General features: G+C 34.6%; 2 protein-coding genes across 2 annotated transcripts in view; both read right to left on the reverse strand.

The window, feature by feature from the left end:
- Positions 1-25,819, reverse strand: part of LOC123670400 (cytoplasmic dynein 2 heavy chain 1) — an 86,280-nt gene that overhangs the window by 52,780 nt on the left and 7,681 nt on the right. Inside the window, exons 14-25 of the mRNA XM_045603898.1 lie at positions 25,581-25,709; positions 25,350-25,495; positions 24,723-24,875; positions 21,395-21,607; positions 20,972-21,224; positions 20,509-20,652; positions 19,718-19,908; positions 18,849-18,964; positions 18,621-18,766; positions 18,376-18,543; positions 17,642-17,785; positions 16,681-16,793 (exon numbers count right to left, since the gene is read on the reverse strand). Of these exons, the coding sequence (XP_045459854.1) occupies positions 16,681-16,793; positions 17,642-17,785; positions 18,376-18,543; positions 18,621-18,766; positions 18,849-18,964; positions 19,718-19,908; positions 20,509-20,652; positions 20,972-21,224; positions 21,395-21,607; positions 24,723-24,875; positions 25,350-25,495; positions 25,581-25,709 (1,916 nt within the window). The remainder of the gene's footprint in view (positions 1-16,680; positions 16,794-17,641; positions 17,786-18,375; positions 18,544-18,620; positions 18,767-18,848; positions 18,965-19,717; positions 19,909-20,508; positions 20,653-20,971; positions 21,225-21,394; positions 21,608-24,722; positions 24,876-25,349; positions 25,496-25,580; positions 25,710-25,819) is intronic.
- Positions 1,459-6,919, reverse strand: LOC123670213 (laminin subunit beta-1). The gene has a single exon (XM_045603722.1). It carries the CDS (start codon positions 6,885-6,887, stop codon positions 1,536-1,538), a length of 5,352 nt encoding a protein of 1,783 aa, XP_045459678.1. The 5' UTR covers positions 6,888-6,919; the 3' UTR covers positions 1,459-1,535.

The following is a 25,819-nucleotide window of genomic DNA, read 5'->3' on the forward strand; positions in this document are numbered from 1 at the left end:
CAAACGATGATATTTCTTATGGTAATCAATCACGTTAAATGTTATATTTTAGTATACAGTACGTACGATGCACTAACGATCAACAAATAAAGCAGGTTGTGACACGACCGTGACCTAATCACAATCACAAATGAAAATATGAAACAAAACCGCCCGCGCCTACCAAACGTATTAGGTACTTCAGCGATGCAAGTTTAAACTCGTACGGTGACGAGTTGTGTCTTGTCGTCCGCGAAAAGTACTAAGTGTGGCCGAATATTCGGTTGCCGAATGTTCGGCGCTTCGGCCAAGAGCCTCGCCGAACATTCGGTATTCGGTATTCGGCAAAATTACTATTCGTGGCATCTCTAATTCAAATGAAGTTTAATTCCGTTGCTATTTATTCATAGGTTAAAGTAATAAATGAAATTAGAGTAAATAAAAACACTGTAATAGATATAATGATATTTATTTACAAACTAACGACAAGTTTCAGCCTCTATTGTGTGAATGTCTTCTCATGTTACAAAAACTTTTAAAAGTATATCTAGAGCCAGCAAATACAAACGTATTTATAGTAAGTGTAGTAATGATAATTATTTGAAGTTCAAACAAACATCACAATCTTATAATTAATTGTTCAACCTGCAAAATCAATAAGAAAAAAAAAAACCATAATTATGATTAAGTAAATGCGCCACGTCACAGTTATAACAACATATTGTGAAAATAATATTTTGTAGTATAAAATTGTTATTAACTATATAAAATACTTTCCCCTAACTTTATTTTGATTTAAGCTTCCACAACAATATGAAATATTTTCATAACTACACTTAAATGTATCTTAAACTTATTAAACTACTTTTATACATATAAACACAAGCCTACGACGTCTATTAAAATTTCTTTGGAATTCGTTAGATGAACGTTCATCTTAGGTCAATATATTTTTACATAATTATAACAAAATATATCAACATAGAAGTAAACTAGCGAACAAACAATGCATACATTTTCATAGCTAACGCTAAAATTAAATGTTAAGCAAACAAATGAACATATCATATCTATCATACTATTTTTCATAAAAATTCATACCTATCCTTAAACAAACGGTAATAAATGATCAAAAAACTAATCATTATATTTTTCTGCTAACACAATTTATTCTAGACTTTGTAACTTGTTCAAATATTAAGTAAATAAAAAAACAATAAAAATAATAATAAGAATGTATATAAAAAAATAAAATACAACATCACTTCAAATAAGTGAAAATAATTTGATACTTTTTTAAATTTTGTACAACTAGTGGTTAAATTTCTTTAGACCATGTGATGTTTTATAATTAGTTATTATTTCCGCAACATGATACTTGTAATTAATAAAAAAATAAAATATTTAAAAATTACAAATTATATTTTCAAATAATATTATTTAAATTTAGCAAATTTTTATGAAATAAACAAGTTAATTAAAAAATGTAAATGTTGAGATTTTACGGTACATTTTATAGCTTTTCATACAATTTCTTTTCAAAAATAAATTACTTGTTACGTAGTACAAGACCTATAATAGTCAGATCGTTTAGTAATTTCTGATACATAGTAGTTCATTTGAGTGTTAAGTTCACCTATTTCCTTTTCTAAGACATTTAATTGTTCGTTGTGATCGTTGTATAGTTCCTCCATATTTGCTAACAGCTTAAGTTGCGTCTGTGTATCACTAGCCAATTTAGTAGCTCGGTTAAGTAACAACTGAGCCCGTTCTCTTGAATTCGATGTCTGGCTAGCTCTTTCAGAAAGGGATATATTTGTTTGTTTAAAATCTTGTCTTAATTGTCTGGCCTTTTGCTCGGCCCCTTCGGCTTTATTAACAACGTCGTTAGCTTCTTGTTTCACTTGATCGGCATCACTTTCAATTTTGAGAATATTTTTCTGGAGATCGGACAGACGATTACGAAGACCTTCAACTTCTTCCATAGTTTCATTTGCTTTCTTTTGAGCTTGTTCTGTTTCTAATGTTATCGGTATTAAGTCACTTTTTGCAGCTTCGATATCATTATTTGCTTTATCTATAGCATCTTCTGCAGCATTCTGTGCAGCTTGCGCTTCATCTAAAGCTTCTAACACCTTATTAGCCATTTCCAATGTCAAATTCGCCGCTTTATTGACTGTAGTAGCATTTTGTTTAAGAGATTTCGCTCTGTCAAGATCTGGTTTCGTTTCAGCTATTATATTTTCAATATTAGTTAAATGTGATACAGTTGAATTAATGCGCTGTGAAAGTTCTGTGATTTCTTTAGGTTCAATGCTAATAGAAAAATTTAAAATTTCGGTGGCGAGTTGCCTAACATCTTCAGGTGTATTATATGTTTTGGATAAAAACTCTTTTAATTCAGAAGTAAGTTCTTTACTTTCATTCGTTGTCTTTTCAGTCGACGATTTAAATTCACTGGCTCTATTAAATAAATCTTTTGCCCTAGATTTTACTGCAACAGTATCTTGTTTAATTTGAGACACTGATCTGAATAAGTCCTCAGCCGTTAGTTCATGTTCTTTAATTCTATGTTCTGTTTTATTCGCAAAATCTAATGCCTGCTCTGCTTTTGTTATAGCTCCTTGGTCACAAGAAATTCCGCCACATTTACCGCAACCGGCTCCTCCACAAATATCACATGTATCACTTTCTTGACCACACATTTTTTCATTTATTTTTGGTAACTGCGATTCTAAGTCAGATAATTGTTGGCGCAGTTCATCTAATTTTTTGTCATTTTCGCTTTGAGTGTTATTGAAATTTGCATACTGCATTTCTATGAGTCTATCTGTATTCTTGATTTGTCTATCTGTATTAGCTATGACAGTCTGTACACTCTCAGCTTCATCTGCTGCTTTAACAGCTCTTTCCTTCGCTTCACGTGTTAAGTTTAGTGCACCCTCCAAGTTAGCCTCTTGTAATTTAGTTGCATTATTACCTAGCTCATACGCTTTTGCTTTTAAATTATCAATGCTTGATCTTAATCCATCTAAAGTCACGTTACCAAGATTAATTTTAGAAGTTATAGCATTCAAATGTTCATTACTTTCTTTTACTTTCTTCCCTGCTTCGTTTAATTGATCTTGCAATCTTGATATGTTACTCAATAATTCTTTAACTGTACTTTGGCCTAATTTAGCGCTTTGAAGTGAGTTTTCAACATCGGATAACTTTTTTGTCATTTCTTCAAAATCTCTTGTGTATGCCCCTGTTGAACCTATTATTTTTATTTTACTTGCATTCCCGATTGCGTATTCAGTCTGTACTCGTAAATCTCCAATAAGACGATCCCAGCTATCAAAACATTCTCCACAAGCGTAACATTCTGGAGCATTACCAAGGTAACCCCGAGCACAAGTATTACATTTATATCCTCCAATGCCTGGTATACAAATACATGATCCATTATCTCGCATACATTGTTGTGATACGGAACCATACAAATCACAGTCACATTCATGACACTCAACATTAGGATCGCCCCAGAAATTTTCTTGACATTGATCACATTGCCTTCCTCCGTGTCCAGGCTTACAATCACATTTACCAATATAAGGATTACATTGAGGTGAAATAGAACCAACAGGATCACATTCACATGGATCACAACCTGTACCTAAAGCTATTCGCCAATGATTCTCGGTACATTGATCACAATTTATACCAATAACGTTGTTAAAACAGGGACATTGCCCTGTCACGCCGTCACAGTTACCTTTGGTAAAGTTTGTACCTAGTACAGAGCAATTACATTTGTAACACGCTTTTTCCAAAGCATTTCCATAATATCCTTCTTCACATACTTCGCAATGATCTCCATCTGTGTTATGTAAGCATTGAAGGCATTGTCCTGTATATGGATCACAGTTGCCAGGCTTTGTTATGTCTATATTTTCATTACAATCGCATTTCTCACATGTTCCTTTAATAGGATCTCCGTAGTAATTGTCAGCACAAACATCACATAGAAGTCCAGCATAACCTTCTTTGCAATCACATACGACGTCTTTTGTATCAGGATCTAATTCACACCGATCAGCATGACTGCTTTTATAAGGATCACCTTTTACACCTGGACAAGGGCAAAGTCTACATGGTATATCAATGCCTAGTCGTGGATCTCCGTAGTATCCTTCTACACATCTTTCGCAGCGATGTCCTTCGGTGTAATCCCTACATTCTTTACAAGCTCCTGTCTTATCATCACATTCAATGGCGTGTCCATTGCAATCACATTGTTGACAATTTGGGAAATTGAAATATCCAGGTTGACACAAATCACAAGCTCGTCCATAAGTATTGGCTCTACATTTACATTGACCACTTGTTGCATCGCAGAAATTATCTAGTGAACCTATACTATTACAGTCACAACGTTTACATCCAAATTTGCTGAATCCATATGTTCCAGGAGCACAACGGTCACACCTGGATCCAACAATATTTTCCACACATTGACAATGACCTGTATAAGGATCACATTGATAACTTTTTGATCCCGATGGGTCGCACTGACAAGATTCAGATCCGTTTCTAATGTAAAACCCAATACTTGCATGATATTTTTTACAAACCTCAGGTATATTATCTCTATTGAGATCGTAATAGTATGAGTCACCACAGTTATAACGGTCAAATTCATCCCTCATTGAACTTCCATTTCTTAAAAACGGTAAATCCTCTACTGAAGGTATTAATACTATAGAGTCAATTAAAACTGATGCTCTATTATTTGTACTATGACCGTCTTGTCTACCTAAATATATACGAATCTCAGTTTCTTTATTTTTTTCAAGGCAAACCGCCGGTCGCACCAAAACACTTCTTCGATTTGCTGGCAAATTCGTAAATATTGTATCATCTTCAGGTCGTACATTAGCGCAAGGCGATTCTGAATCAATTGGTAAAGGACGTTTAACGAGAATTGTAGCCTCTTCCCAATTTAACGAAGATTGTGGTTCATATCTTATCAAAACATTATAATTCATACTTGTTTTTAGATTATTAATAACAAAAACTAAAGTACTACTTTCTGGTATTTTCATGAAACCGGGACCTGTCCAAGTTTCCTTTCGTCCATCTGGATAATTTTCCCGAATGACAACATGACAAAGTTGACTTTGTATAGCATTATCATCTATTTGAGAATCACATTGGCTGGATTCAGCTTCATAAATAATAGAATCAAGAGCCCCGACGAAAAAGTTTTGTATAGGTTGATCGCAACGGCGTCCTGTAACATTAGGACGACATTTACATTGTCCTGTTATAACGTCACAGTCTTTATCAAAAGAACCGCCAAGATCACAATCACAAGGTAAACAACCATCATCCCTTTCTGATAATCCATAAAATTCTGGTAGACACTGATCACAATTTCGTCCTGTGACGTGACGTTTGCAGAAACAGTTTCCACTTAAAGGATCACACCCTCTTTCATTTACAGTCCCTAATTTGTCACAAGTACAAGAGTCACATCCACGAGGGTTATTGGGATCAAAGTTCCAATACCCATCTTTGCATCTATCACATCTGGCTCCATCGACGTTCGATTTGCATAAACAGCGTCCAGCTGTTTTGTTATTAGCTAAATCAGTTTCATCGTCACATAAAATTTCTTTGTCTGTCGTTCCATCTGGATCGCAGTCACAGGGTTTACAAATATCAGGGCTCTGAATATCCAAACTTGGGTCACGATAAAATGTAGGCTTACAGCGTTCACAATTGACTCCCATTGTATTGTGTTGACAATTATCACAAACACCACCACTTATTTTGCCCGTTTTGTTGTACACAGCCGCGTCGAAATGACATGTAGTGGCATGATTGTTACATGTACATCTTTTACAGGCGTTTGAAGTTTTACCAACAGCAGGTTGCCACGGAAGATCATTATAGAAATCTTCACAATACTCACAGTTCAAGCCACGGGTGTTATGTGTACATAGGCAACGTCCATGTACCATATTTTCTTTGGCATCTACACCGGGCATAGGTAAGCATTTTGATGCATGTCCATAGCACGAACATGATCCACGTACTGTCATTTCATATATAGCGTAATAATATTTTTCTTGAATTTCAGGTCTGTTGTCAAGTAAATCATCACCAAGTGTGTGAAGCTTCGTAAAATTAATTCTTAAATTAGTCATACGTAGTAAATTTTGCACTTTTTCAGAATACGGATTGGTCACATTTATGTTTGGAGGTAGCACTCTGAATATCACTTCACCTTCAGTTGATGGCGCTACACCGGAATAACGAGACTCACAAACCACTTCAGTCAAGGTACGTTGAGTGTGCTTCGGCACAAATGGAAAAGCTTCATCGCAATTATGTGCAAAATATTGATACACTCGCCAAGTCTTGCCAAAATCGAATGATCTTTCCACCAACATAGCTTTCGGGCGAAACGTTTTAAATTGTATTATTAAATGTGTAAGATGAAATTCTGCTTCCATATCGAGTTGAATAGTTACATTCTCTTTTCCGTTTTCCGACTGCCACCAAGATTTTCTCAATGATCCAGGAATATATTTATATATTATGTTTTGAATTCGATGATTGAGCAACGGATTATTGAGTGTATTATTCGATGAATCGCACCAAAAACATTTTTTTCTGTCTTCAAGATGGGATACAATGCAATAGCGGTCACGTCCATGACTGCCGCACGTGGAAGACGCAGATAGTCGAGCCTCGCGACCGATAAGAAGGTTGCCAGTAGCGGGATAGCACGAGCTAAGTTCGCAAGCTCGATCTAAAAGTCTCGGATCGGCCCGCTGTAGAGCGCGGTCTCTATTGTATACAGCGTGTCCGCCGGCTATGAGCACGGGGAGAATAAACAATGCGGCGCTCAGAGCCATAACGCGGTCCGAGCTCTCCGCGCGTCGCTCACTGCACTGTCGGCTGCCACCCGCACCACTCTCGCGCAGTTCGCTGCCCCCGCCTCCCTTACTTCACCCGTCGGCACTACTATTTTACAGAGTCAGACTCAAAATTAATTCTAATAAAATAAATGATGTCACAATATTTATTAACAAGTATTTAAGATATAAAGAATTATTTTAATCATTAATAGATATTTAATTACCATGGTTTTAAAGTTGAATATTTATATTAACTCTAATACCAACAACCGTGAAATCGTCATTATGGGCAGTGGTTTTTTATATAAAAAAAAATGTTTATATTTCCGCTTTGACGTTCTGTACGTTTTTTTTTTTTTCTTTTAAATATTTATTTATTAACAATTATATTGAAATAAGTATATCTAATAATCTACTTCAAAGGGTTGGAGGTTTCTAACTCGAACAGAATTTTATTTTATGCATAATTACGCATAATCTATTCGTTTTTATTAATTTAAATCTATTAGTTTGAAAAGAAATCTTTCACTTGTAAGGAATAATAATACAATTTACAATTGGTCCTAAGTCATAATTAGTAATAAGAATTCAAGTGATGGTTTTACAACAGTTTATTACGATGAAAAGGCTGTTGACGGTTTAAAAATTTTTTAACAATATTCATTCTTGTTTAAGAGACGAGTCACGCTTTGTGAAAACAAGTCTAGCTGTTTAATAAAACCGGTAATAGAATGCGGCCCAGCGCGAGGCGACGACCGCTCCCGCCCGCGCGCCGCCCGTGGCGTTCTCCGAAATGGGCACTAAGCAACAAAAATAACGCCGCTTTTGGGATGTACCATTGTTTTTGTTTGGTCATAATTAAGGTATATTAGGTAAAGATGCTTACACGTACAAATTTTATTAATATTGACATTTTTTATAAGGTGATAATAATAAAATTTATCATTATGGCCGCGTTACATTACGCGTTCAAGGGGTTGGAACTCCAATAAATTCCAATTTAGTAGCTGGCAGTGATACTCAAATCGACAGCCGTCGTCCTTCCGTTCCCCGCATCCGTCAGTGATAAGACATTTGCGATTGTTACTACATAACTCTCATACTCGTATAGAAATAAATAGAAAATTTAATTAACACATTTAATTCATGTATGATAGTAAGTTCAAAAATTAATTAATTCTAAATCTTTCAGTAATAATTAGCAACAATAGTCACGATTAGTTTTTATATTTAAAAATCGATCAATCAAATTTGTTCATTGTTTATATGTATTTAATAACCATCCTTTAAACGGAGTAAGAAAAATAAACCTAAAACATACCAATAAATACAAACCAAACAGTACGTGTTTAATGAAGTGAACTTCACAAGTAAAGTTACACAGCAGTGATCATACGTTCAGCTTACACTTCAAGTATTACGAGACAATATTGTATACTCATATACTGGCTGGGTATGAAAATTATTGTATTTAAATATAAAACTAGGTCATCGAGACGCACTGTCATTTAGTAAACGACATACTGTAGAATCGAAATTATGCCTTTTCTCCTTGTTTTAAGTCATGTTATTTAATATAATATAGCTTATAATAGTTATTACATTATTAACTACTGTCATACATAAGACAAGTAGGCTTTACGCTTCGTCGTCAAAGATTTAGATTTAAATCTTTTTCTTCGTACTCGTTTTACCCAGACTACCTATGTTCTAGTATTTATTATAGAATATGCAATGCGAAAGTTCTGTCAGTAGGTATATACCTACTGACAGAACTTTCAAATTTATAGTATTACCATTTGATTTAAATAACATGTACTATTTTAGCATCAAAGATATTATAAGAATTTTAATAATTTGTGAAGTTATCCAAATTTCATATTTTCATTACATAGTATAAAACAAAGTCGCTTCCCGCTGTCTGTATGCTTAGATCTTTAAAACTACGCAACGGATTTTGATGCGGTTTTTTTTAGTAAATAGAGTGATTCCAGGAAGGTTTACATGCATAATATGGTAGAGGAACCCTAATAATTTTAGAGGATTCTAATGTGATGTCGTAAATAAACATATTTTTATGCGCTTACATTGCAAATATATATTTTATATTTAGTATCAGCATTCCACCCGGGAGAAGCCGAGGCGGGTTGCTAGTACAGTCGACTCTCGTTAATTCAAACCTGCCATAATTCGAACCTGTCTATAATTCAAAGTCATCACGATCATCATATTTCGAACTAAATCAATACATTTTTATACACTTGGTAATTCGAACGAAAAAACTATTGCCACGTAACAAAACGACGTGTTAATTCGAACTCATCGGCGTCAAACACTCGACACTTCAAAGTTGCAGAGAGAAAGAAACACAAAGCTTGTAAGTAGGTAGGTACATTTCGAGATAAGTTCAAACTTGGAAATACATGTAGGTATCATCGTACACGAGTCTTTTTTTATTATGATTAGTTTGACACACACTTCCGCACGAATTGGTTTGTTTAGTTTGTTTTAGTTACTGTTACTCTTTCGTTGTATACAGATTAAAAGTTTGTGTTAGTTATGAGTCCTAAAAAGTATAAATGCTTGACGATTGCTGAAAAGAAGAAGTTAATCGAAAAAGTAGAGGGAGGTGAAAAGAAAGATGACTTTTGTCATTGTTAAAAAATAGCAGTTAATAAATTTGTATTTAATAATTGATCAACACTTAATAATTCGAGGTTTTATTTATTTTCTCTCAAAAATTTCGAAGCATTTGATATTTCAAACACTCCATAATTCGTAATATTTTTCGAGTCCCCCTTGCGAGAGTCGACTGTATATTAATAAAGTAAGAATCGCAAAGTTAAACTGTCTTCATGACAAATGTATAAATTACTCGTTAAAATATTTTTTATAAAGCAAATTACAGTTTTGTGGTATTTTAACTAGTTAGATAACTTGTTACAATTTCGACAGTAGAGCTGATAACCCTTTATCAAAGTCAAGCCGAATAGAACAAAAATGTACCTACTGAGGCCACATCTATGGGTAGCGGATGTATTTGGGCAAGGGAAGCGTCTACTACAATATTCATTATTATATTCAAACCCATATTACTTGTGTTATTTAAATGAGGACAGCCGTTCTAAAAAAAGCTAAGAGTTCTGAAATAATTATTTTGTTTGTATTTGAATAATAAATACATAAGTAGTTATTGTTTTATACGACATACTTGAAATATAAAAAGAGGCCTTATGAAGGGAAAATAATTTTACAAACACAAAAAAAAATCCAGATAGCATACACTAGCAAACGTGCATACAATAGTAAAATTATATAAATTCCATAAACATTATTTATGATTCATAGTTAAGTAATCAAAACTATAAAGAATAGGTATACTACGTAATAACTTTTAATATCATAAGCAGAAATGTTGACGAAGTCCGTTTCATTTCAAACGTTCAGTTTTTTATATTGTTCGAGTAAAGCTCAATTGTTTGGAAGCTGGTGTGACTAAAAAACCTATAAAAAATATCTTTCACATCTGGTATTACATAAAAACACGCTTTTATTGGATAATCACATAAAAACCTTTACGATTTTACAGTGTGTCAAGCTCAATTTATATGCAATGTCATAATAATTCCCGAATAAATACAAAAGACAAATTCAAATACTTCTTTATAAAAATCGTGCGTTTAATCTAACTATACCATTCGAATACTCCATGGGTTACTTGAAAGACGTTTGATAGAGCGCAAAAAATTATAGGCCGTACGGTAAAATGTATTAGTAATGAACGATAAACTGGTTAGGACAGCCGGACTCCAGAGATTCAGTAAGAAACTTATTTCTATGCAACGAATTTATATAAATACGTATATATGAATGCTGCGTATATGGCTTTTATATAATGAATTAAAAGTAAAATCGATAAAGGAAAAACTTTATCGAGTATGTTAGAGGGACGTTCTTACTTCTTACGCTATGAATGTCCGTATTTTACAATCTTGTAGAGTGCGTCATCGCCACTGTGAATGAACGCTTTCGTTTTGATAAGAGTTCATCTTAAAATACGGTTATGGTGTCAAAGTTCAGAAGATAAGCACTCGGCTACTGCTCAAGTTTCTGTGTTACCTTTAATTTTTTTTATAATAACTTAAATTCTTAAAAAAACATTAAAGGTAATTTAAAAATAAAGACTACGATTCCAAAAATTTTTAATAACTGTTCTACAATATTTATCATATTAAATTACTGAACCGTATCATAAACTTATTTCATAAATATTAAATTAAAAACGGCGATATAATATTCAGGTTTGTTATCGCGTAGCATTATCGTACTACAATCATTTTGGGAAAAAAAATTATAGAAACCTTTGAATATTAATGTTTTGTAAATATGAATTTAGACTGAAGATAAATTGTGTAAACCTATCAGACGCAAGAGATAAACCTAATCTCAATCAATCAATGAATATTATGCCTATTATGATTATTTATTTTGTACAAACAATAAGAATACAGGGTTATATACAATCATAATTATATATATATTTTTAAAACATAACTCATCTTTGGCAAAAGTAGATACAGATAATTATTATAATTTGAATTTAGAGTCGATTATGACTTTTAGAGAGTTCGATTAAATAAGGTTTAAAATTAAAACACTTAGAACATATAAGGTGTGATACAAACATTTTTCCCCTTTTTAAAGAGAAGTTACAAATAAATTAGAGTTTAATATTCTTTATTGGTACAGAACTCCGCGTTCAAGTCGATTTGCTCTTGTTTTGAAAATATACGTTCGCGTGTACAGTTTTAATGATTAAATTAATCGTGTGTGAGATTAACGATGTTAAGATCACATTTACGTACATAACTTCCGTTGGTGATCTAAAATTATACATAATAATTTAACATGTGCCTAAAGATATCCGCAAGTAACGTAACTATACCTACCTACGTTTACGTATCTATGTAGCTGAAAAACGGTGTCGAGAGCTTTTAATATTTTAGTATAATAGAGAAGTTTAGCAATCCGAAAGTAATGAGTAACTTTAAAATATTAGTCTAATATAATACTCATAATACGCAAAAGGGAAAAAAGGGAATTTGTAATAAACTAGATCGAAATATAAAATAGTTGGAATATCGTAATTTAAAACATAAGATAAGAACAAATTTAATATTTACATTCTCACTTAGGAGTGTTTTCGGTGCGACAAATCCAGCCCTGCGGTCACCAACCCGTCTGCCCAGCGTGGTGACTACGGGCAAAACACATGAGTTTACGCCATTTTTGGCGCAAACTCATGTGTAACAAATTATGGGTTTGCATTAGGGAAACAAACCCTTAATTCCTGTTTCCAATCAACTAATAAACTACAACTTTTATATTCTCAAGTTGCAAATGAAAACATCTTAGAAAAGGTAGAGTTTGATGTTGTTATCTGTCCACCATTGTACGTCAGATAACTTTATCGAGTTAAATGTATGTATGAATGTCTCATGTTTAGATATAGTATCAAATATTGAACTAAATATTAACTAATAGATAATAATATACATATATATTTATCTTATTATCTACTAAATAAAACTCTTGTAAAAATATAAATAATTTACTAATATGAAATTTAATATATTGATATTGAAAGTTACTTACATTATTAGACAATAATGAGTTTAAGAGTAATTATCTAATAGAGAGAAATTTATTTTATACACGAGTTACTATGAATTACTTACGAGTATTTTAGCCTCTATTTGTGGTATACAATAATAAAATCTAAATGTTTAATTTTTATCAAAAAATCAAATAAGTACCATTTTTTATTAGGATTAAGGTCTTGACAGATTTTTTTAAAATTTATTTACATTTTTTAATACTACTTATAGTATACATGTGTAATTGATATAAAAAATCAATTATACGTGTGTAAGAACATATTTTAATATTTTTTATAAATATAAAACAAAATGTGTACACGTTAGAACCGTTTAAACAGAGCTCATTTAGCGGTCGACTATACTGGCTAGCTATCTTTATCTTTATTGCATGTCACCTAATTTTGGATGTTAGCTAGGAAGTATGAAACTTCAGTGTTCAGTGAACTCGGGTTATCGAGATAAGTTAGTTATACACTATGATCCTGTAACTTGGTCGACATATATCAATTATTACAATAATTTTGTAAAAAACGACTTTAATCACGGCGACAAGTAATAAAATGTAGGTAAAAGAACAGTAGTGAAGTAAATACGCGTTATCAAATATTACCTACTTACTCAAAAAGCTCTCATCAGATCTGAATGTAATTAGAACCACAAGACAAGCATCAGCTTCCGATTTAAAAAAGAATCATCAAAATTGGTACAACCATTAAAAAGTTTTAAGGTATAATACAAAGTAGGTCGACGAAAATATAGTCAAGTAAATACGCATTATTAGTGATGACTCAAAAAGTACTAATGAGGTTTCAATTTAACACGAAACGCAGCATCTTTCGATTAAAAATAAAAACGTCGAAATCGGTTCTCCCAGTTAAAGTTCTGAGGTCACATACCTACCTACATATAAAAAATACGCTCGAATTGAGGCTTTCCTCCTTCTTTTTTTTTTTTGAAGTCAGTTCATAAAAAAATATTGACTTAAAAATTTTTGTTTGAAACGTATACTCTCACCGATATTAGTATAATAATCAAAAAAGTTAACTAAAGCGAGGAATACTTTCTTTGAACGAATTGCTTCATTATGATATTATGATAGAAAAACTTTACCTTATTTACGAGTAGGTATTTATAGAACATCTAAAATCATTTACAAGTAATAAAGTGCAAACTGGACATAACCTATATGCCAAATATATTGTAGCTGGAAAGAAATAATTTTTGTATCACTCAAATGATCAAAACGTTAAAATTATAGTTAATTTATACAAATAAATAAAATTGGAGTGTCTGTTTGTAATATTAAAATAATCGCTTTTTACTAAATGCATATGGATGTATACACGGTACACATACAAAAATAACATTTTTAATTTAATTTCATGTCAGTATACAATACGTATCTATTTTCAAAGTACGCTACAAAATAAAAGCGTATGCATTTTTTTTAGAGTTCTGAGAAAGAGAAAGGATCAAAATTGTGACGACTTCAAAACATCTGTCGTCCACATGACGGCGCAGAGCTTGAACATAGAACCGCATGAGTGTTATCTAAATATACTTAATCTTAACTAGCAATACCCGTGCGAATAATTCGTACTTAATAAGTAAGAAATTTACCGACCGTCAATATGTTGACGTTGTTTCAAAATTAAAGCCGTCATTTTGAATAATTAATTAATTTACAAAAATAAAAGCCTCAACAAATTTTTTAGTTGTGAATGCCGGTAGTGTAAGCAATTATCTATATAATGATATATACTTTATGTGGACTAAATGTGAGGTTTATTCTCAAAAGGGAGGCAAATATACTAAACCTTAGCGTATTAATATATGTATATCTTAATATATATAAATCTCGTGTCACGTAGTTTGTCCGCGATGGACTCCTAAGCTACTTAACAGATTTTAATCAAATTTGCACACCATGTGCAGTTTGATCCAACTTAAAAGATAGGCTAAATTTAATTTTGATATAATTATGTAATTATTATATTTAAGAAAAAGAAAATAAAGCAGTACAAAGTTCGCCAAGTTAGCTAGTTAAATATAAAGCTTGTTACTATGTAGGAACGTTATCTGTTTCAGGGTAATTACCGTTTTCTGATTACATTATAATGAAAATATAGTATATATCGGTAAAGATGAAACATTGCTAGAAATAGTAAGACTTCGTACTTGTATCGGTTATTTTATAAATAAAGCTTATTTTTTTCAGCTTTCTTATTTCAGCATTCTTAAGCTTTTGATTAGAATTAAATTCAAGGTATGTGCAGATTTCACCTTTGGACATTTTTAAATAGAAATAAATAATAGTATGGCTACTTTATATACTCTTTAAACTTAAAATTATCAAATGAAATTAAAACTTATCTAAGTTCTTCTTTGACGGAGTTCAAAAAAGTAGGAGTCTCTACATATACACGTTACCTTTTAACTTTTTACTGGATGTACCGGTTTTGATAATTGTTTATTTTTATCATAATTTGATCGAGATCAAACGACTAGGTATTGTGTGTTTGTTCAACTAACGTTAATTACGTAGTATGTTGTATGAAAATGTCGATGACAATTCGATTTTTGACCAGCCCGCCTGCGCGATCAACAACCCGCCTGCCTAGCGTGGTGACTATGGGCAAAACACATGAGTTCGCGCCATTTTCAGCGTGAACTTGTGGAGGCCTATGTCCAGTAGTGAACTGCGAAAGGCTGATATGATGATGATGATGTGATGAGGATAAAATAGCATTTCACTATTTTTAATAAATTCCAACATAAGAGCCCAAAATAGGTAGTATTTACTTATGTGGTATAAAGCATTATAAAAAATGTATTGTAAGATAAATTAGCTTTAACATTTATTATTTAGTCGCGTAATAATAAAATAAACATATGGTATGTTTATTTCTTCATTTAGTACATAACATCTGAGAATCATTTTACTAATTTAGTAGCTTACGTAATCTCTAACTCGAAGTAGACTACAAGTGTCGGATTCAAAATTAAAAACGAACTTGTTTTTAAGCATCGTTAAAATAAATATCTGGAGGTACCTAAACAGTAAGGTCAGAGGAAATTGTTGAGGAGCTGTGTAGTCGAAAAGCAGTTTGGCATAGTATCCACTGAGCTACCGGCTGTTGCTCCCTCGACCCCTGTTCATGACAAATACTCGTACATAACCATATAGATGATTCATCATCTGGGCGTAAGTATAAAGCTTGTATATGTCTATTGGAGCTGAGACGGCCGAGTGACAAGCAAAAAATGCGCAGGATTTGACCAAAAGTTACATTGTCGAGTCTTAAAGCATTTAATTTTTTACATACCAACTTTGCTATTAAAATATACATTTTTAAATATGATACTACACGCAATGAGAAAATTATATTTTTCGAGGGATAATGAGATATGTGAGGTTAGAGTATCAGGTAAGTTACGATTAATATGTACTAATTGTTAGAGTAGAGGAGTTGCACGCAGAATTGCAGGCTATTACAAAATAAAATGTCATTTGTTTGAAACTGTTACAATCACATTGCTAATGTCCAGGCAATACTTATAGATAGGTACTACACAAGTACATGGTGGGATTGCGTCTTGCGCCAAGACAGTTGGCTGTTTTTAATCAACCAGAAACAGAAGTTCAGTTCCAGGTTAAGTTAGTTTATGTGTAAGATTGTATTGAGGTAGGCACAGCAGGTAATAATATCCCGCTCAAAATCGTGAACAGCCCGATGGGGAAGTACCTCAACGTTAAATAATATTGCTCACAAGCAGTATTGTGGTTCTGTGGTAAGTAAGGTAGTCGGTCCTGGAGAGGGTCGTGGATGGGGTCATCTTTAAGTCGCGAGTGAATAGGTTACTTCTAGGTAAGCGTGCGTCTTCGGTGCGACAAAGACAGTACTGCGGTCACCAACCCGCCTGCCCAGCGTGGTGACTATGGGCAAAACACATAAGTTCACGTTATTTTTGGCGTAAACTTGTGGAGGCCTATGTCCAGCAGTGGACTGTATAGGCTGTAATGATGAAGCGTGCTCCATCTTAGACCGCATTTTCACTTATCATCAGGTGGAATAGTGGTCAAACGCAAGCCTATCATTGTATAAAAAAAAAAAAAAAAAAAAACCGACCTGCGCTGCGCGAGGTGCGCGGCCCGCAGCAGGCGGCGCGCGGCGTCCAGGCGCGCCTCCCACGCCGCGCCCGCCGCGCCCGCCGCCGACACCACCCACTGCTGCTCCTCCACCTGCACGCCCACACACTCACCAACTCACTGGCGTTTTTTAACATTTAGCGCCGCGGGCAGTTTTAATTTTCACCCCATGATTTAAGAAAAAAGGCAAAAGTAGCGTATTTATTAGGATGTGACATTTCAGAAAACAATCGATTAATAAAATTATTAATCATCCTTAGTACGTATGCTCGGCAACAGGCCCGGGCAATGGCCCTTTTGGCCTTTACAGTAAATACACCCTTGCATCAACTGCCAACACCAATTGTGTGCATTCCAGCTCCAAAAAAAGGTCGGATAAACTTCCAAAAAGGTTTACAACCTGTTTCAATATTCTATCTATCTCTGCTCTATAGTGTTTGTCACTAAAGTCATAAGTCAACATAGATAATATACAGGATGTTCCGTAGGTAGTGGACTAACGGGTTATGGGGGGTAGTGAGATTTACTTTAAAGGTTGTATACTTGACGCTAGAAAACCGCCATCAAGCAATTTATTTTTCCCAGGCGTCTTATAAAGTAACAATAAAATCTATGAAAATTATATTCGTAATAATTTTAATGCGAGCTAATTGTGATGAAATTTGATGTATAATACAGCTGGAGATCTAGATTAACAATAAATACGCGAGAAATATAATCGACAAGTAATACAACGTAGGTGAACGAAACAGGTATCCCAAAAAGTACACGTCAGATCTCCATCAAATTTAAATAGGACTTGACAAGTACCAAAGCTTTAGATTTAAAAAAAGAATCATCAAAATCGATATACGCAGTAAAAAACTTATGAGATTTGTTAAAAAATACACTAGAATTAAGAACCTCCTCCTTTTTGAAGTCGGCTTATAAGAGACGGTTACCTTAGCGACGACTTCTTTGTAGTTGGAGACGATGTGGACGTTCCCCCTCGCAAGCAGTAGCAGGCGCGCGCCCGCGAACCACAGCTCCAGCTCGTTGATCGCGCTACGGACATTCGCTTCACTTGACGCCGTAGCACTAATTTTCTAAACCATTTCAAAACATTAACTAAGGTAAGGCATAGCATGAAATATCCTGCTCAAAAAAGACTAGGGATGTATCTCGACTTGGCTGAAGACCACACCTAAATAATACTGATTTGAAGCAGTGTTGTGTTCCTGTGATGAGTAAGGTGACCAGAGCTCGGGAGGGGGGGTTAGGGTTCTGGTGTTGGCAGGCGTCTATAAGTTCCGGTTATCAAAAAAATTTTCCTTTTTAAAAACTGATAGAACTAACTCGTTTTCAAGATGCTGAACTAGAAACTGGGTATTTTTTTTATTGGTAATTTGAAGATATTTTGTAATATAAGCTTGATAATGTTGTGGTTAGAAGGCTAGTCACATGTAATAAAGGTTTAAAAGCTAATTTGGATTTCATCAAAATTTCGATAACGACGATATATTGCGAAGCACACCCATGTTCTATCTTGACCGCATGTACAGAGACGCACGCCATATTTCACACTGTTGCACGCATCATAACAAATTCTCTTTGTACGTTAAACAATTATTGCTCCGAGGACTTCAAAACCTTTTTTTATTCGATAATAATTAAGTTAAATTCGGATTATTTTTACCTGTAATTCCTTCATACGTTTCTTAATATTCTGCGCAACGTTCAATAAATCTTTTAATATTAACGTTTCAGGCTTGACATATTCTATTTCAAGGAGATTAAATATTTCCCGCCAATGATTATCGGTAAAATCAGTCCCGCGTAAGTATTTTAACGCTGTTGTGAGTTCCTGTAAATTAACAATATCATTAAATATAATGTATTGATACTGACATACACTTGTGAAAAAGCAATCAAACATCTTACAAAATAGTTTTCCAAATCTTGCTTTATGAACAATGTGACTGTAGTATACGGTTCCAGAAGCCCGTTCCATTTTGACACGAAGTCATCAAGAAGATGAAGTTTCTTTTGAAATATTAACCATGCTTGGCCAGCGAGCTCTTCGAATTCTATGGAATGAAACGTACAATTATTAAATATTATATTACTTAAATAGTTTCGGTATTTTGTCTTTGGGACTATGGCACCAACCATCATTATAATCTTTTAATATCGTCCAAGTGCTTATTAGATTATCTTTAACTTTTTCTGCCTCCTTCCACGTGTCAGAAATTTCTAGTTTCATGTTGAACTTTTCACATTCGGCCCTGAAATATAACAATCATACAGTTGCGAGTCTTATTATAATACTAGCGACCCGCCCCACCTTTGGACGGGTGTAAAAACTATCAGCGTTCCTCTACTATATTATGCATGTATTATACATATAAACCTAGAATCACTCTATTTACTAAAGAAAACAGCATCAAAGTCCGTTGCGTAGTTTTAAAGATCTACAGCAAGCGGAAAGCGACTTTGTTTTATATTATGTAATGATTATTAACCATCAATTCTGCAATTCAATCTTAGGATGTAAAATGTCAAGCAACATGGTGATCGATATCGACTTAACCACGCAGCTCTACTGCGGGTTAACGGCTATATACACTAAGAGTAGCATTTGGATCAGGTATATTTAATAACAACCGAGTCCGACACGGGCACGGTGGACAGACCCACAAGGACAGATATCAAAACCGGAAAGAAATATTTGCACAAATATAAATATCTAAATTTAAATCTGTATACCACCTGTTCATCTGAAAAGCAATATCCCTTTCATTATCAGGTTGTCTGGAAGAGATTGCTTTTTAGCAATAAGATCGCCTGGTTGTACAATTTGTTACTATAATTGCTTGTAATTTTAATTTTGTTCTTTATTTAAATGTGCAATAAAGTATATTATTATTATTATCTATCCCGAGCGGGAATCGAACCCGCAAGCCGGGCGCTCTGGTGTGGCGGCAGAGGCCCCGCCACACCAGAGCGCTAGCTGCAGCGCTACTTAGGCCAGGGCTCACTGCAGCCGGCGCCGCTGCTCGGCCAGGCGCTGCGCATGCGCGGCCGCGGCGAGCGCGTCGGCCGCGCGCCGCGGCATGTCGTCGCGACCGCCGCCGCTCGTCACTTCGAAGCGCGCGCGCGACAGCCACGCCTCTACTTCTGCGTGCAGGTTCTCCCACGACCCTTTCAGGCTAGATTTCACCATTTCGGCCTGGTGGAAAACGTTACATATACATAAAAATATATGGGATGATATCATCATTACAGCCTATACAGTCCACTGCTGGACATATAGGCCTCCACAAGTTTACGCCAAAATAACGTGAACTTATGTGCATGTCATGCATGGGATGATAGCTGTGCATATATATGGACTTCTTTTGCTAAAAGAATAGGAAGACTTCAAAATTTTTTCTTTAGCAACTGAACTAAAACGATCTGTAGACATCTTGTCGTGTAAAAGCCTCCTCTCCAAAAAGGAAAAAAAATCCCGCGTATTTGTGTGCCATGCCCTGCGCTTTTACTTGCGTTAATTTGAGGAAATTATAGCCTATAGCCTTTCTCGGTAAATGGACTATCCAACACAAAAATACTTTTTCGATTCGAGCCAACAGTTCCTAAGTTTAGCAGGTTTAAACAAATAATTAAACTTTTCACCTTTTTAACATAAGTATAGATAAGACAATATGCCATTACTCAGCAGTTGAACATTTAGCACCTGTTGTCGATATAAATGTGCTTAGGATCTAACAGAGTACTAACTATCTTTTTCTGATACGTTACAGTTTATAAAGTCATAAAGAATACACACCTGATGTTCAAACATTTCCCGATGGCTCAAAATTTGCTCACGTAGTTTCTCCCACTCGCGTATAGTATTATCGAACGAAGAATCTCCGCCCCAGGTCCGAAGTAAATAGCCTTTTGTTTTTAAATCTTCCACTGTTTTCTCCATCTAAAGACGGATATATAAAAATTAATAGAGAAACTTGATTAAAATGTAACATTCTAAGATGACAGTCGACAATGCAATGCAGATGAAAATAAAGTATGTATAAATTCAAATCAGACGTGTAAATTACCTTAGTCAAAGCACAAATTGAACATAAGATTAATGTTAATATTGAAAAGGTTAGCCACAAAGTGAGTTCAACTTTTTATTACAAGATAGTTGTCATCAGTCTCCTACAATACTATCGGTAGAGTTTGGCGAATGAGAGAATGGCAAAATGGCGAACAAAGCGAAGTACTGTTAAAATATGAATTCAACCGACCTCAGGCATTTTCTCCTGCAGTGCCTGCTGTTTGGCACTTATTTCAGCCAGCTCTTTCGAGTTTCGGGGTAAAACTTTATCTTCTAGTGTGATAACAGCATTGGCCATAAAAGTGTCTAGCGCAGCGGCGTCGTTCCGACAGCTCGCCTGCAAGCTGGACATGAGACTCGCCCACAGATTACGCGACTGGGCTTCGAATTCACGACGCAAAGTTACCGTTCCAATAGTTATCCACTCTATTTTCTCGTCGTCACTAAGAAGGAGAAAGAATAAATGAATAAATATCTAATTATCTATAACATACACACACGGTCGTCTGTTCCTAAAGTAAGCAACTTAATGGTCGTATTATAGGCACCGGACTACCGGGCGACTGATACAGATTAACGTTTACGACAGAGTGGCGGCGGCACGACAACGTACAAGGTCATCTTGGCGACGGCCTGGCCCAGCGCCTTGCAGGCCCTGAAGCCGTCCGCCCAGTCCGCGGGCACCCGCAGGCGCGCGGCGCACAGCGCGTCCAGGTCGCGCGCACAGGCCACGGGCGCGCGCCGCGCCCAGCGCCCGCACGCGCGCTGAGCGCCTTCCAGCGCCGCTTCCAACGAGCGCACGGCGCGGTTGCCCAGCCAGCCGTGCCTGCCCGGCGTTTTATTTCGTTAATACTTTATTGCACGTTTCAATTTACATAGGCGGCCGTTCATAAAACACGTCACGTAAATTTCACGACTTTTTAGACCCTTCCCCGTCGTTGTCACAGATGACGTATTTATGAGACTCCCCCTCGACACTATTTTTATTTCCGTTTTAATTTATGTCAATTCGCCGACAAAACAATTTAAGAAAGTTTGAATTTAATTATTAATAGATTTTTTAAGTTAAGGATCTGCAGTTGAAATACCATGGTTTATTACTTTTTGTTAAATATATAATATTTTTGATGTTATGTCACAAAATTTGAGAGCCCTCGCCACCCCTTATCACACAATGTCACACTTCGTTCACACCCCCCCCCCTAACGTGTGGTGTTATTTATGGATGTCCCTGAAAATAACAATATACTAACTTAAAAAAACGAGTGTGGTTAACAGCACACGACTGAAGTAAAACTTCTTTAGCAATAGTCCTACACTTTGTCTTAGATATACGAAACGTAACTAGCTATGAGGGAAGATGTGTGCTCACACGTCTGTCTTTTGCTCCCTTCGCCTTGTCCGATCACACTTTTCGTAACGCTCTCGTCACGCATTCACCAGCTTACTCCCCAAGTCAAGCATGCGTAAAGAAGTTTTACTTCAAAAAGTGCAAAGGTGACTTATCACTAATAGTGATATCTTACATACAACCACTATCAATAGCGAAAATATGTATAGCACAAACAAAAAAGTTTTTTATATGAATACTAGCTGACCCGTCACACGTTGTTTTACCATATAAAAAATATTTAGGGGGGGGGGTCACCCTTATCATTTACGGGTATGTAAAATAGATATTAGCCGATTCTCAGACCTACCCGATATGCATACAAAATTTCATAAAAATCTAAATGCAGTAAATTATCTTTGCCAACAATGTTTTTAATTTTAATCGGCAATTTAATCGGTTAATTTAATTTAATCGGTTATGAATATTGTATATGTGTGTGTACTTTGATATAAATATCCTATGTTATTATTTTCCTATGTTTATTTTTGTTTTCTTTTATTTCTCTGTTTCTTTATTAATTATGTTTGTATAATGCTGTTTGATTGTATGGACTTTGTCTGAAATAAAATTATTATTATTATTATTATTATTAACCAGTTTTTACTGTGGTATTATAAGAGCCATTTCACAATTTTTCGCTGTGCAAGTTTAGGTAAATTTGGTCGCATCGCGCGGGTCGTACGCGCCGCCCGATCTTTGTGCTAGTTAGTATAGTGTGACAACCAAAATACCATCTTGATCATTTTCTAATGGATAATAAAAATTAATAACTATGGTATAAAATGTTTTTTACATACTAAATTTGTAAAAAATTTCAAGTATGTTATATAACAACAGTCAATAAATTTAAAATAAAAATCAATTTTATGAAACATTTTTTTTTAATTGATTTAATTTTTTGAGTTTACGAATGAATCTAATATTTACGATATAAATAAAATAGCATTTTATTATGCCCATTTTCTTGGGCATAATAAAATGTGTGTGAATGTGAGTTGCATAGTTTTGGATGAAAGTAGACCATAACATTTTGCCGTTTTCAATTTTTTTAAAAACTCAATGACACCGACAAACATATCATTTAACAAATAACAAGACAAACAGATTGAAATGCCTATTTGTATTGATAATGTGAGAAAAAAAAAATTAAATCATACATTTGTTTACAGAAATTATCATTATAGTATTTACAGTCATTTTCGTAATATGTTTTTATTTTTATGAAAGTATCAAATGCAGTTTATCACACTATAACAACAGGCGCTTGGCGCGTGTGAGCGAAAGAGACGGCTGCGCAGAATTTTGCGTGGACCTTACCTCTAAGAGCGCTGGCGCTCGACTGATTTACTGGGCTTGATGCGTGGTAATATATACTATTTTTTTATTATTTAATATAAAATGTATTAAAGTTAATTAATATTTCAAAATTGTACTTATTTGGAAAATATATTCGTAACTTTTTTTTATCGATTATTAGAGATACAAATGGAATAAAAATCTGTCCTATTATTCAACAAAATTATATTCCATATATTACCATATTTTTTTAAACGATTTCAACGTAGAAGTTATTGAAAAGTAGGACTTCAAAGTATACATTGCGACCGTTTACACAGGGAGGAGGCTGATGAAAAGGTTAAATAATATAAATCAAAATTCTGATCGGACTATCTTACTACAACAAAGGTTGCTCTATTATATTTCAGAAATATAAATTACATTATTGCATCCAACACTGAGATTAACGACGTCAAAATATTACAATTTCGCGGATTTTTACCGATTTTTGTGAAATGGCTCTTAATAGTTTTTCTGTTTCCTCGTACATTGTTTTCTTGTCAGGGGGTACCTATATATTTAGTATTAAGCTTCTTATAAAAGTTAGGGCCTAGAAAACTCGATTTTTTTTTAACGAAATACGTATTACACGTGGTTAAATTATCACATACATGATGTTTACGACGTCTTTGTAATAGCAGTGGATTGTAAGACTGTTATTAGTTGTGTTCGTTCAGGATAGCTCTAAGTATAAATAGCTGTCTGACTGTCAAAACCCCGCAAAACAGTAGGAAAATATACCGGCTTAAACATGCTGACTTTCAGAATAGCTCTTTGCGCGACCTCCAGTGCCTTTAGTCCCCCCCCCCCCATGACGAAATACAGTAGGAAATAAGGAACTGATACAGAGCCTGATATATTTGTTTCAGCAATGATGGATTTGCTACTTGACTTAGGTTTTCGAATATACTAATTTTCGTACTCTATTACAAAGGATTTCGACATATTCGTTAAAGTTAAGGTTGTTATCTAAAGTAACACCAAGGTATTTTAGGGAATTGATGCGTTCAAGAGATGGACATGCGCAACTATTTTCCAAAAGGCATTGGTGTGAAGTAATTTTACGATCGCGAGAAACATTTCCCGCCTGTCCAATGCTAAAACAAATATACTTAGTTTTATCTACGTTTAAAGTAAGCATATTACTCTCCAGCAATCCCTTTGCCGTATCAAACCCATTTTGTGCAATATAAAAATACAAGGTACTTACTTATCAACAATGGATGAAAAGATGGACTTTTCATCGGCGATATTAGTTCGCAAGCCGACGAAATGGTTGGGAAGCGCCACTAAGCGGCGTAGCTGGCCATAGTGCTGCACGCGGATTTGTTCGATCGGTGGCTGCAGTCGGACACTACAGTCGCTGGAATGTAACAACTGAACTGAACAGAGCTGTAATGTACCGCTGGAGGATAGACACCTCTCTCTATATAGAAGAAGAGTCTAATTATAAGCACCAATGCTGCTCCACTGAGGCGTGGTTTGCTCAAACGAAATAAAAAAAACTATTCCTCAACCGCTAATACTTAGGTGAGTATGCACACTACTTTACCAGAACGGTTGTGTGAAAATGTCATAATTTTTTTACAATATTACTAGTTGACCCCGCAAACGTTATTTTGCAATAAATGTTATGAACCCCCTTAATCCCCCCCCCCATAACCTATGGGTATGAAAAACAGATGTTAGCTGATTCTCAGACCTATCCGATATGCATACAAAAATTCATAAAAATCGGTCCAGCCATTTTGGAGGAGTATGTTAACTAACATTGTGACACGAGAATTTTATATACTCGTATAAGATAAATTTCTGTTATTATAATATTTATGCCTACCGTAGCACCATGTCCACCGTTACTTTAGGAAAATGCTTGTGAAGAGCGAGAAGCGTTTTGACATATTGATATTCAAGCGCCTTATACAGTTGGAGATCCCAGTGCGATCTCCAGATTTCAGTGTTCTTGTAGCCATTTGCTTCCACCTTTAAACATTAAATAATACATTAATTTTACAAATAAATAAATAAATAAGAATAAATTTCCTTTTTTTCTTATTTTTAATAATACCTTTTCTATAATATCTCTTATATCTTTTATCCCTTTCTTCCACTCATTTTGTTCGGCGAGAAGATCGGTATCTATAAGTTTTTCAACTATATTTCGTATGGCTAGATGTTGCCCTGTCAAGTAGGTATTCTGAAAATAGAAAATAAGATTTTTACTGATAAACTTTTAAATTATTTACTGCTATCCTAAATAAAATTGAAATATGCCGATTTAAAACACAAATTCACAATGATCATTGG

This window comes from Melitaea cinxia, chromosome 4 (assembly GCF_905220565.1).
Source record: "Melitaea cinxia chromosome 4, ilMelCinx1.1, whole genome shotgun sequence".
NCBI classification, from domain to species: Eukaryota; Metazoa; Arthropoda; class Insecta; order Lepidoptera; family Nymphalidae; genus Melitaea; species Melitaea cinxia.

Excerpts from the sequence above, each read along its gene's own strand:
- LOC123670213 (XM_045603722.1), bottom strand. The coding sequence starts at position 6,887 with ATGGCTCTGAGCGCCGCATTGTTTATTCTCCCCGTGCTCATAGCCGGC.